Genomic DNA, 13,899 nt, shown 5'->3' on the forward strand with positions numbered 1-13,899 from the left:
AGTTGCCCCCTTGGCCTTGTCGAGTGGAAGCGGGGCAGTGAGAGACTTGGGGTCGTCCTGCCGCTTCTTCGTGTCGAGAGTGGCCTTTTTATGGTCGTCGACCTTCTTCGTATCGATGCGACTTTTAAGTGCGTCGACCATCTTCGTTTTAACCTTTGGCTTCGATACCGTAGTCTTCGGGTCGGCCATTTTGGCGTGGCCCTTGAGCTCGACGGCCATCTTGGATTTCTTCGGCGCCGAGGCCTCCGAAGTCTTCGACCCGACCAGCGCGACTAGCGCTTTCGGTTTCGATACGCTTGGCGTCAAGACCGACGGTTTCACTTTCGGTTTTTGTACCGGGAGTGGTGCCGTATCAATGTCCGTGGCCGGGCCGGAAGGCGGAGCCGTGGGACGGGAATCAAGGCTTTGGGTAAGGCCCGAAGGCGATCCCTAGGCCTGGGCCTTAGAATGGTGGCTGGCCCCGGAGTCAGTTCGAGGAAGCTCCTAGTCCGAGCTATCCTCTACGGTGGCAAGGGCCCCGTCGTCGTCCCCTACCTCCTCGACGACTTCATCGAAATCCTCGTCTTCCGCGTCGTAGTCCTCCTCGACCTCCGACACCGGGTTAGATTCCGTGATATCCTGGATAGTGCCGTCGCCGACATCCTCCGTGTTGAAGATGTCTGCCGGAGGGGGTGCCGATCGCTGGTCCTGCAGTCGCGCAGCCCGGCGGAGCTTGAGTGTCTTCTTCGACCGGAACTTGGAGCAGGCCATACACTTGGCCTTGTCCTGGTCCGGCGACAAGCACTTATTGCACACCGGGTGCACATCGATATGTGGGTACTTCGAGGCACACACCGGGCACCGTTTAAATAGACTTCGTTCCATGATGAAAGTAAGTTGGAGCGTCGTGTAGGCCCGTCCGCGCCGAAAGCACGCGGAAGGGCAGTGTTGGTTCGGAGCCGAAGAAACAAACGAACCCGAACGATAGACAATACCGACGCGAGTCCTAAAGACCTTTTGGTCTCGAGTAAAGTAAGTCAAACAACTATCAATACCGAGAGAGGGAACCGGAACACATCCGAACCCAATGGCGGAAAAAAACAATCTGGGGATGGAGTCGATGCCCATGCGCACTGTAGTCCAGGGGAGGAGCCACCTATCTCGTGATACTTCGAAGACTCTTCCAGGACAACAATGTGCAATCATCCGGACCCAACACTAGGTGGCGATCTATGCACAGGTATGAATTCAGCAGCCCACATGCCTCGAACACGATGCATAGAGTCTTAAACTTTATCCGGTTTCTGATCGGGAGCCAGTGATGGTTTCTGATTGTGTCAGCAATGGACTTATGTTTGGGGGTTCTGGAAAGGAGTCTTGCTGCCGCATTTTGTATGGTCTGCATTTTATTTATTACACAGATCTGAGCATTGGCAAATAAGCTGTTGCAGTAGTCCAGTGAGGATAACACCAGGGAACTTATCAGGGTTTTGCCGGCACTATCAGGTAGGAAGGGGATGATTTTCCTTACTAGTCGCAGTTCGTGAAAAGCTGTAGCTGCTATTTGATTGGCATGGGCGACAAAGTTAAGGTTTTCGTCGAAAACAACTCCCAGGTTCCTTACTTTAGGAACAGGTTTAGGCAGGGTTCCGAAAGACGAGGGCCACCAAGCGGGCGACCAGCTTGGGTCTAGTTGCCCAAAGATGGCAACCTCCGTCTTTTCGGAATTGAGCTTTAGACAATTGGAGGACATCCAGTCTCCTATTGCCAGCATACCGGCTTTAAAACTCTCGGTCACCCTTTCTCCATCTTTTTTGATGACCAGGACTAACTGAGTATCATCTGCATATGAGGTAAGGCTCATCCATGCGCTTTGATGACTTTAGCTAGGTCCGACACGTAGATATTAAAGAGTGTCAGACTCAGGGATGAGCCTTAAGGGACCCCACAAGGAAAAGACAAATTGGCCTACTGGAACGCTCCTAAGGTTACAGCCTGTGTACTTTTGGACAGAATGGAGGTCAATAAGTCCTTAGCTGTCTGTCGAATGCCCATTTTTTCGACACGATCGACCAGGGTTAAGGGGCATTCGGTACTCACTGTACGTTGACCTTGTGGCACCTCTTCTTCCAACTCAAAGTCAGATTCTGGGATGGAAGCAAGTTCCTCTTGTTCTTCTTCCTCGGCCCCTTGTGCTTCAAATTCTTGATCGGATTCCTCACCAAAGATATCTGCTGTGTATTCTGCGTTTTGACTCAGCATTTCGCGATGTCGAGCCCAACGACCACTGAGCGTTTTCTTCAATCGGAAGGATCGGCACGCGTTACAGTCTTCTTCTTTATTCTCCGGAGACAAGCACAAGTTGCACACTTCGTGTGAGTTGGCGCGCGGATACTTCGCGTGGCACAGAGGACAGAATTTGAATGGAGTCTGTTCCATCGACTGCGAGGTGGACCGACGCAGTTAGGCCGGACGGCCTTCCCGAAGATCTTTGATCCAAATAGGTTTTTCCTTGACGGATACGATACGTGGAGAGGTGGGATACGCGTTCGAAACAATACTGACGTGGGTAGAGTGTATTGCGCACCAAGGGGAACCTGAAGAAACGGTCTCGAAGCGGAGCGCAGCAATACACGTCCGAACCCGATGGCGGGAAAAACAATCTAACAATGGAGTCGATGCCCATGCTCACGATCACCGAAGGGAAAAGCCACCTACCTTGTGACTGGAAAGACTTCTTCATAGAACAAGCACTGGCTTTGCCAATAGGTCTCGCAGTAGGAAAGTTGGAGCTATTACAATTGCAAATAACAATGCCTTTTACTTTTGTTTTCATTTTAAAAACATAAAGGGCTTTGTCATTTACAAAACCAATAGCTCCAACTTTCCTACTGCGAGACCTATTGTGCACTGCACAGTGTGGGTGAAAGTGGCCGTGCGTGTGTGTGAGTGGCTTTGAGTGAGTTGCGTTGCGTGGGTGAGTGGCGTTGCGTGGGTGAGTGGCGTTGCGTGGGTGAGTGGCGTTGCGTGGGTGAGTGGCGTTGCGTGGGTGAGTGGCGTTGCGTGGGTGAGTGTGGCGTTGAGTGGGTGAGAGTGGGCTTGCGTGGGTGTGAGTGGCGTTGTGTGTCTGAAAGTGGTGCTGTGTGGGTAAAAGTGGCACTGCGTGGGTGTGAGTGGATTTGCGTAAGTGAGTGAGTGGCGTTGCGTGGGTGAGTGGCGTTGCATGTGTGAGTGGTGTTGCGTGGGTGAGTGGCGTTGCGTGGATGAGTGGGGTTGCGTGGATGAGTGGGGTTGCGTGGATGAGTGGGGTTGCGTGGATGAGTGGGGTTGCGTGGATGAGTGGGGTTGCGTGGATGAGTGGGGTTGCGTGGATGAGTGGGGTTGCGTGGATGAGTTGCGTTGCGTGTGTGAGTGGTGTTGCTTGGGTGAGTGGCGTTGCGTGGGTGAGTGTGGTGTTGCGTGGATGATAGTGGGCTTGTGTGGGTGTGAGTGGCGTTGCGTGTCTGTAAGTGTTGCTGTGTGGGTGAAAGTGGCACAGAGCCTTTGATGTGGCCTGACGCAGGAGAAATGCTGCTGCTGCTAATTAAATATAAAAAGTGTTTAGGGACTCACGGCTGCCGAGAGTAACAAGGCAGTGCTGGGAGGGGGGCTGGGCACCAACTGAACAGCTCTGGTTGCACGGCCTGCGGCCGGCCGTGTGAAGTGATAAGCCTTTGAAGTACACAGGCATGCTGTGACGGAGGTGTGAGAGGTCTGGCAGGAAACAGATGGCCTGGCTGTGAAGCAGGGGGCGGGGCAGCCCTGGGGAAGCGTGTGGGAGGGTGATTGATGCCTTTGATGTGGGGAGGGAGGAGAGCCTTTTGCGAGCCTGCAGGAGAAATGCTGCCGATGCGCGTGCATGTTTAATCACGTGATTCACATGAACTTAAAGAAAACCGCGGCTGAAAGCCCGTGGTTTGAAGAGGATTTTGGCCACTTGAATTCTCGTTCCCTCAATGCGCTTGCGCGCATTGTAGGTCACGAGACCTAAAAACTAAGTGCAAACATCCAGACCCAACACTAGATGGCAGGAGTATGCAAAGCATGTGATCTACAGTTCACATGCTTCGAACCTAACGTACCAATAGGTGATATTTATCGCACCTGATAAATAACTTATCCCACTTTACAATTATTTACCCAATGCCTTAAATATCTCACCATACACTCTACCACTCCTAATGAGCACTTCAGAGGTTAAAATAGTTGCTGATACATGATGGTTCTTCTGTTATATCCTACTTCTAGTAAAATCTGGCAGGGGGTATGTGATACTTTTTTAATTCCAGCAGAACCTTCAGTAAACTGTATGAGTTTAGCTGAAAGAGTGGCGAAAGTATGGTCGCAGTGACCTTCAAATAATGTTTTTACTTAAGTAATCCCAAAGTATCTCTTGGCGCTCAGTATTATGGCTGAGGATAAGCGAGAAGTTATGTACACCAAGTGACTGCAAGTGAGTACTATAGAACCACTGAAACACAAAAGCATTGTGCAGATAATGCTTACTATTGAACATCTATGTTATGCATGTAAAGCCTCATTCCTTGTTTGTTGCCAGACAATAACTAGAAGTGGAGGTACCAAAGCTGAAAATAATTTAAAGGTAAGCTGGCACAGTATCACGCGGCACAGGGTGGCACACTGAAGTTCTTTCTTCCAAGTACTCTGGCATCTTTGCCTCATTACAATGAGTAAATGAGATCCAATCTTCTGGTTACAGTTACAACATCATCCTCGGTGAAGTAGGGGAGTAGAGGAGACATGGACACAATGCCAGTGCACCGTAACTGTCAAACAATGTAGTGGCTACCGACTAAGGGGCTGATTCTGATCTCGGTCGGAAGGGCACCGAATCTGGTTGGGCATTAGCGGATCCGATTCGGAGGCTGAATATCTGTCCGAGTCGTACACGGTTCCGGAAAACGAAGTACAATGCGAACAAGCGCGAAATCTCCGTCCGAATCGTTTCTGGGTCCGAACGACTCGGTCACAAGCAAACCGTGGCGCGCAATGGAGATGATTCACGACCGAGCTAGTACAATGCTCGATTCGGACAGCCGGATCGAGTCGGAGCGTCCGGCTTGCAATAGCTCCCGGAGTTGGGCTTTGAGGGTCCACGTGGGACCCCCTGTTACCCGTAGCCTTACGACTCGGACACAGGGGGAGACCCATGGGTCTCCCCAACATAGGCATGTATGGTGCGGATGGCACAGACACATACCCCCTGTAGGGGGAGCACTTGTCTGCGACGTACCCATTCAGTCAATGGGAGCCCATGTACGCGTCCTACGACCGGCTCCCATTGACCGAACCGAGTCCGACTGCATATGGCCGCATCGTTCTCGCACGGTTGGACTGCAAGAGTCCGGATCGGTCGGAAAACACCCCAGATTCGGATCAGTCAGAGTGCTTTACGATCGGAATCGACCCCTATTCTTGGAATGTGATCTGATTTGCGCAGCATTCACTGCAGAATTTCCTGAAGGACTTTTTTCTTGCTGTTCATCTGGCTACCGTAGGGTATTTCAGGGTAGGGATCGACATGGGACCTCCAGTCTGCCCAACAACAGACACTGAGAGCTATACCAGGAATAGTCCAACTTATTTTACAGATTTATGAGCTGCGTTTGCCAATTCATAGCCATTTATGATGATTTAAAAAAAATGATTCTCATCTATATGTATAAAAAGACATGCACGATTCAATGTTGGGTTTTAATGGAGCACATAACTTTCAAATCCATTTTGGTTCAAAAGTAAGCAACACTGCCTTTAGTGCTGGCATCAAGATCACCAAAGGAAAATAATTTCTAGGGGATGGAGTTCATCAACTCCCTGGAAAGAGCTTCCCGTCCACCCTCCTGTCACACTCACATTTTCACCCTCAAAAGGAACTTAAGAGTGCCACCTATATTGACAAAAATTTGAAATAATTTACTAAAACACTTATTTTTGTTTAAAAAAGGTTTAATATCACTAACTATTAGCGATCTCGAACAAAGATGTTAAGGGAATAAGGATAATGCACGGAACACGATACACCGGCTCCTCTCATGTTCCTCCAGTGTGGATTCTATCGTCTGAACACTAATCGCAATGTAGTGAAACATCCGAGAAGGCAGCAAATATAAGTCAGGACACAATGTGCTTCAAAGGTTTCATTGCTGCACAGTGTAAGCCGGGAATCTGGCATGGCAGGTAGTGAAGGCAAATGTTGAACCAGAAGGCGGTGGCCTGAAAAACAAGGACTGGAATCTACAGGCACATGTCCATCCCGAGGCAAATGCATCGGAACCTTTACATTCACCTGCATGCGGGCGCCATGACCAGCTACAGAATGGAAGTCTTCAGGCACTTGAGGCTGTAAATCAAAGGTTTCCAATTTATTCCAACAAAGTAGACTTTCTTCTGCTCTTAAAGATTCACCAATAAATGTGTTACCCAACTAATGCTTTTCAGCGTTGCTGCAGCCGACCAGACACGTCTCGTAGAAGATTGAACCAGTAACACAGCTATTACCAGCACTAACTTGCATGTCCGTCAACTTTGGTTGGTCTACAGAGGGAAAGACGCATCTTTACATCCAACCTATCATAAGAGTAGCTGAGAGGACATTGCATGGCTGTTTTTTCACAAAAGGCTAAGCGGTCCATTGGCCAAACTATGATGTAGCAAAATATTAAACTTTTAGTACAAAACATAACTTGATAAGATCCATAAAATGAAAATCAGCAAGTTACGCAAATGCTATTTTCCAGTCTAGATTTCACAACTGTTGAGACACTGATGTATTCGGTCGGATTGCCATCCAGTCAACTACACAAATAGTTCAGTTTCCAGGAAAAGCACTGGATGCAAATGCCATTGTATCGGAGGTTCCTCCCGTCCTGGGGGTTTACTAAATAACAACGCTCCTCCCACTGCGAGAGCTGGCCCGATCCTGGAAGAGAAAGGAAAGATTTAGATGGGGTCAAACTTGTCATGAGGAGTTTCAAGTACATTATAAAAACATTTAAAAAATCAAGGATAAGAATACTGTTGTGTGATTTACTCCAACAGTAATATACACCTTCACTTGTCGAAAAAAAGTGATAACTTCGCGGAACCATGACTATGGCAAAAGAGGAAGCAAAGCTCATTGAAGGCCAGGAGACAAAAGAATCATCCATCATAGATATTTATATTAAATTCATGAACACGAGATTATCTTTGCCTATGTGTGGGTACCAAGAATACTTTGTGAAAGGAAATCAAACTTTCTCAAAGAATCTTTTAAATGCCTATATAAAACCAGATTTTAGTTCTCCCACTCACATTCAAAAAATCTAGAATTGAATCAGACCTATTGAAGCCTTCCTTAACTTGACCTTGAAGAAACAAAAGAAGCAAACAGAAACAGAGAGGCACAGACTTTACACAGCACAGGATGACATTAAAGTGTCTATACCCTTGGAAAGGACATCAATGAAGTCAGATATGTTATAAAGATCCAGGGAACCTTAGTTAAGGAAAACTAGAACATCTGGTCCTGATAATAAACTTAGTTTCCCACTGTGAAATGGTGGTACATCATCTGTTTTTCAATTCAATTGTTTTTATACAGCACATGGCTACCCAGGAGGGCATTCCAGTGCTAGTTGCAACAACCTGACCGAGCTACCATAATTCACCTATTGACTAAAGCCCATTCTTCAGAAAAGGTGGGTTTTAAAACATTTTCCAAAACATACTTCCAACTGCTAACTTCTAAGGGAGGCTGGAAGGGCGTTCCAAAGCACAGATACAAGGTACGCAAAGGAGCGGCCTCCACTTCTCACCATGTTGACCTTGGACACCAGCAGCAGTCTCAGATGATTACTAGATCTCAGAGACCTCCCTGAAACATACGGGGTAAGCTCCTAATGATGAGTAGGCCTTTACTGTGGATGACCCGATGTGCAATGCATAGAGCTTTAAGGTGAATTCTCCTTTGAACTGACAGCCCATGTAGGGCTTGTTCGGTTTCTACAGAACAAATCCATGGAAGTAAGAGTTTGCTGGTTCAACAAACACATATGGTCATTGCTCTGGATTGCAGTCAGAATCCGAGCCAAAGCCAGTATCTTGATTGGCGGGGCAGGTACTGGTGGAAACCATAAAGATCCAGGAATGACAAGACTCCTCTTCCTTTTCCCCCACGCATGGAAGCATCATCGGTGACCTCAAAATGCCCTTTCCGAAGGTAAGACTGACCTGTTCACTGCATGAAGAAGCTCTTATGCTGCTGACAGAGGCAGAGGTGACTTGGTTGTAGTTGACCAGAAGAACCGTACAGAAAAAGCTATTTTGTACTGTTGAGAAGACCTGATCAATCTATCAGGGTTCTTATAGAGCGTGGCTAATCATCAGTTAGGGTCTCAAGGCTCTAGGGGGTGGGTTCTGCAGTTCAGTAGAAGAGCCTGGTCTTGAGGTCCTTCCTAATTTGGGGCAGTGAGGGTGAGGTCAAGAGATGAAGAGGAAGAGAGTTCCAGGTCTCAGCCGCAAGGCAGGAGAAGGATCATCCTCCGGCCGTGGTCTTGCAGATCCCTGGGATAGTGGCCAGGACCAAGTTGGCAGAGAGGAGGTGTCTGGTGGGAGTGTAGAAGGAGAGGCGGTGGTTGAGGTATGCAGGTCAATGGTGTGGAGGGTCTTGTGGGGATGCTGGAGTAGCTTAAAAGGTGATTCTTTTCTTGATCAGGAGCCAGTGGAGGTTTCTCAGGTGATCGGTGATGTGGCTGAGGCGGGGAGAAACAGCCTTAGCCACAACTGCTAAACAACACGTGCCTGAACCACACAGGCAGTACTATGCACGTCTAAGCCACGAATATGCCTTTACCACGCTAATGTGTGGTTTAGACGTTAGCGGTCTAGACGCTGAGCGAGGTTGTTGCAAACTGGGCGGAGGGATGGAAGTGATTTCCTGCCCGAACGAGGAAGGGCTTGGTGAGTATCATTTTTTTATTAATATTTATTTTATATGGGGTTTTAGGGCTCAGGGTTGGAGGTCGGGCTCTTTTTTTGGCTAGGTGGACAGTTTTAGGGCTCAGGGTAGGGCGCTGGGGTGTTTTTTAAGTCTGGGGTTAAGGTTTTAGGGTGCTGGGAACGACTTGGTGAGATTATTCATTATTTTTTATTTTATATGGGGTTTTAGGGCTTATGGCGAAAGGTCAGAGTACGTTTTTTGGGGTGTCTTTTAGGTCTGGGTCAAGGATTTAGGGCTCAAGGCTGGTCAGAGTAGATTTTCAAAGCTTGGACCGGGTTTTAGGGCTTAGAGGAGCTGGGGTGGGATTTGTTTTTAGGGCTGGGGTCTGCTTTTAGAAGTTACAACACAGGGTTGGGCTATTTTTAGGGCTGGGGTCGGGTAGAACTCGGGGCAGGCGACTGGGTTTTATGACTCAGGGCAGGGGCTATGGCATAATCTTAACCATGCATTTGATTTTACCATTATGCCATTACAACAAAATGTGTTGTAAAAGTATGCGTGGTTAAGACGTGGTCGTTATTAAGACTGCGTGGTTAAGGCATGCATGGTTGGGGAATAGGCGATTCCAACATACAACCTGAGGCAAGTAATGTCCAGGATAAGACTTGTGGCGGTGTTCAGGATTCTTTGCAATTTCTTTAGGAGCTATTTGGATGGTGCTGGCGTAGAGTGCATTGCCATAGTTGAGTTTGCTGCTGACGAGCGTCTGGGTAACCATTGTTATGGACTCGGTGGGGATCCACTAAAGATCTTTCTAACCAGGTGGAGCGTGTTGAAGCAGGAGGATGAGACGGCATTGATTTGGCGGTTCATTGAGAGCAAGGAGTCAAGGATGATGCAGAGGCATCTGTAATGCTTTATGTCCAGTGGTGATAATGCAATGGAATCCTACATCCTGCTGGACTGACCTAATGGGGATTGGTATACGTGGACAGCAGAAGCCCAGGGAGGTCACAGGTAATTTTTTACTTCTCTTGAGGCCTGGAGGAGCCTTTAGCCTGGGATTGACAAGGCAGCTGCAGAACGCTTGAGTTAAAGCCTATGTCATTGAAAGACTCAGACTTTGCCAGCTGGTTAGAAGATTGTGGCCTGACTGGTACCACTCAGATGACACTCACCAGCTTGTCTGCAACTGGTACAGCCTTGTGCTACTGGAGTACCTTGTCAGTAGAAGTATCTCTACCACTCTATCTTGTCTTTCTTGTACTCCATCTCTCTCCACCTCATTAATCCCTAAATCCCAGACCTTCTCTTTTCCTCATTTCTCTGCAATCCGGTTCTGAGACTACCTCTTTGTCACCTCTCCATACCACCCTCTAACTCACCTACCTTTGTCTCTTATCCTTCTACTTTCTTCTAACTCACCTCTTTCACCGCCTCGCTACCCATCTCTGCACCTCTATGCACACAACCCTTCTTGATCATGACTTTCTCTCTGCCTCAACGCCCTCTCAAATGTAACTCTTACTAACCTACCTCACTCCGGCGAGGCAATCTACCTCATCTCTCTCTACCACTCAATGCCAACCTCTAGATTGTTAACTCTAACTCCTGCACCTTGTGAGAAGTTGGCCCGATATGCAGCGTTCGCTATTCTAGCGACCGCTATGTATCGTTCCAAACGACCCTTATGGTGATTGGTTGTAAGTCAACCTATAGACCAGCTATCCTAGTAGCGTGGATACGAGCAGTCTAAGGCTAAAGACTCGAGAGGGCGCGTTAAGCCAGCTGTTTACCACACATGTACCCCTTGAACACCAAGTGAAAGGACACCACACAAGTGTTATGAAAATAAACAGTATATTTATTAAGAATCACAACAGCCCTGTACTCTTTATGAGGACAGGGTACTAAGCACAAACCAAATCTCTTAGGAAAATACTTCAAGTGCACAATAAAAACAAGTGTCCGAGGACACGGAAAGTTTAAGGTCTCGGGCGGACCCGATAAGGCAAGTCGGAAGCGAGGGACTCAGGACCCTAGAGTAAAGAGGCTATGCAGGCACCGAAATGCCGAGTTACCTAGCCACGAGGGCTGCGGCTGCACAAGTCTTACAGGCGTCGGGGTCTTCGCTGACGAGCCAGGAGCCGGAAGAAAAGGAGTTGCTGGCCGGCGACCAGTGATGAATAGTTCGTAGAGATCCAAGCCTGGATCAGAGATTGATGATACCTGAAAGCAGAGGGGACCAAGTTCGTACTACTAGCCAGTAGTCAGAGGGTACCAGGAAGGCACCGGTTGGCCGTCACCTCGACCAGGTGAGTGGGCGACGCTAGGCTCTGCAGTCTCACGGACCAGGAGGCGTTGTCGGCGACCACGGTGGAGGTGCGAGCTGTCCCACGAAGGATGATGCTGTCGGCGTCGCTGGGCCCAGGATGGGGCAACAAGCCTTGGCAGATCTCAGGGCCACGTGGTAGGCCTAAGATGGCGTCTTGAGTGGACCAGGAGGGTCCGGGGTGCTTCTCGCAAAGATGGAAGCAAGGGCCAGTCTGGAGCAACCAGACCAGCAGTGTTGATTGTCGGGTGTCGTCACAGGAGGGCACAAGCCAGCGGCTAGTGACCAGACAACGTGCTGAGCAGCGAGCAGAAGGGCCCCACGCAGATCGTGGAGATGCTGGGAGACTGCACTTCGGTGCTGGAGCGGCTCAGGGTCGGGGCTTCTCGGACCCCAGAGCACTCACCAGAGAATTACTTCGATGGTCGTGCTGGTTAAGAAAGCGTGCAGGTTTTGATGATGGCCGGTCCCTCGAGGTCTCGTCGCACCCACAGATCACAGCTGAGCTGATGACGTGGGTAGAGGTCAGAGGTGCCAGGGAAGCCGGTTCTCGTCGAGCTGGGCCGTCGGATCCTTGAGGAAGGACTTGCAGCAAACCGCAGAGTTCTTAGATGGTGCCCGCTGATGCAGGGTGACTACTCCTTAGTCACAAGGGAGAAATCTTGAGAAGAGTCTCGAAGTCCTTTCGTAGAAAGTATTCTTGATTCAAAGATGATCTAATTTGGAAGGGTCCCCGCTCCGGTCTTTATCCTAAAGAAAGGGGTGGGTACATGACTAGGTCCTGCCCTAAGGGTGGGACCAGGAAGGGGGGTAGTTACACCCCTCTCCCCTGCCGGACTTTCCCCAGGCCAGGGCTGGCGCCCCTGGAACTGGTTCTGACCGGAAGATGCGTAGTGAGCACCGGGGTGCCACTCCGCAGTCACCTTCTCGCAAAAGCCCTACCTACCCAGAATACACAAACCCTGTCTGGGACGGTGCGAACACCGCCCTCGACAGGAAACCCTTTGTCCAAGCGCTCCTCGCTGGAAGGACTCCCAGCAGCAGGAGGTCAGACTTGTGTCTGTGGTGGCAGCCTCCATTTTGTGGAGCTGAGGCTTTAGTTAACTTTAACCGGGTTCACAGTTACGTACATGTCGTGTCCCTCTAGAAGGGCGGAATGCTAACCTCGTCGCCGGAGTTGGTGAGAGGGCAGCATCCCGATTCGTATGACACCTTACTCGACATGTCTTGATAACGCGACACCGAAGTTACCGATGTGGTACGCGTTATCATGGAACAGCCATTGGGTCTTGATTCCGCAAGCTGCAACCGGGCTCGGCTCGGGCCAGAACACAGTTCACACGAGCCCACGCACTCTGCCTTCAGGATTGTCAAGGCCTGCCATAGGAGTGACTGATAGGGACTCGGGTGTCCATTGTATGGTTAGATATAGGGCTACTATATCTAAAGCAAAGGGTGATTCAACGACTTCGCCCCAGCTGTCATGCAGCCAGTTGTGTCAAATTTAGAAGGCCAGCCAGGGGTGGCATAATACATGCTGCAGCCCCTGGCGGCCCTGGGTACACCTATGCCCTGAGTTACAGGGTCTGATAAGGTGGCCCAGTACCAATTGGTAAATGCACCTAGGGTACATTTCGTAATTTAGAAAGAGAACAGCCAGGCTGTGGGTCTGATTAGCAGGCCCACAGCCAGAGAAAGTCGTAAACCAGTGAAACAAAAGCAAAAAATCTGGGTGATCATAGGATTGCAGACCCTACTCTCCTACATGACCCCCCCCCCAAATGTCGGAACAATAAGCTAACCTTGACCAGGTGAGTCTTCTTGCTCTAAGTGGAAATATCTGGAGAGCCCATCGGCATTGCCATGATCAGTACCAGGTCTATGTTCCACTGTAAAGTCCATCCCCTGTAGGGAAATGGACCACCTAAGCAGTTTGGGGTTTTCACCCTTCATCTGATTTAGCCATAAGAGGGGCTTATGGTCGGTCTGAATCTTGAAGTGAGTGCCAAACAAGTATGGCCTCAGCTTCTTCAGGGCCCAAACCACAGCAAAGGCCTCCCTCTCAATAGCTGACCAATTCTTCTCTCTAGGGGTCAGCCTTCTGCTTATAAAAGCAATGGGCTGGTCTTGACCATCAAAATTCAGTTGAGATAGAACAGCTCCCACACCCAACTCAGAAGCATCTGTTTGGACAATGAATGGTTTGGAGTAGTCTGGACTCTTAAGGATAGGCGCCGTGCACATGGCCTGCTTTAGGTCATCGAATGCTTTTTGACAGCTCGCTGTCCACTGAACCTTTTTTTGCATTTTCTTACTTGTCAGTTCGTTTAATGGTGTCACGATGGAACCATAGTTCCTGACAAACTTTCGGTAGTATCCAGTCAGGCCCAAGAAAGCTCGAACCTGAGTCTGGGTGGTTGGAGGAGCCCAGTCCCTGATTGACTGTATCTTGCTCTCCAGTGGCTGAACCTGGCCTCCACCTACAAGGTGGCCCAGGTATACAACCTGTGTCTGCCCTATCTGGCACTTGGTGGCCTTGATAGTGAGGCCTGCTGCTTGCAGAGCCTCTAACACTTTCCGCAGGTGGACCAGGTGATCCTCCCAGGTG

At 49.3% G+C, this 13,899-nt stretch overlaps 1 protein-coding gene across 1 annotated transcript in view; it reads right to left on the reverse strand.

The window, feature by feature from the left end:
• Nucleotides 1–5,967: 5,967 nt before the first annotated feature.
• The window catches only part of ILDR1 (immunoglobulin like domain containing receptor 1), a 232,494-nt gene continuing 224,562 nt past the window's right edge, over nucleotides 5,968–13,899 (reverse strand). Inside the window, exon 8 of the mRNA XM_086935537.1 lies at nucleotides 5,968–6,958. Coding sequence (XP_086791663.1) covers nucleotides 6,917–6,958 — 42 coding nt within the window. The 3' untranslated portion in view covers nucleotides 5,968–6,916. The remainder of the gene's footprint in view (nucleotides 6,959–13,899) is intronic.

The sequence above is a fragment of the Lissotriton vulgaris genome, chromosome 8 (assembly GCF_964263255.1).
Source record: "Lissotriton vulgaris chromosome 8, aLisVul1.2, whole genome shotgun sequence".
Lineage (NCBI taxonomy): Eukaryota > Metazoa > Chordata > Amphibia > Caudata > Salamandridae > Lissotriton > Lissotriton vulgaris.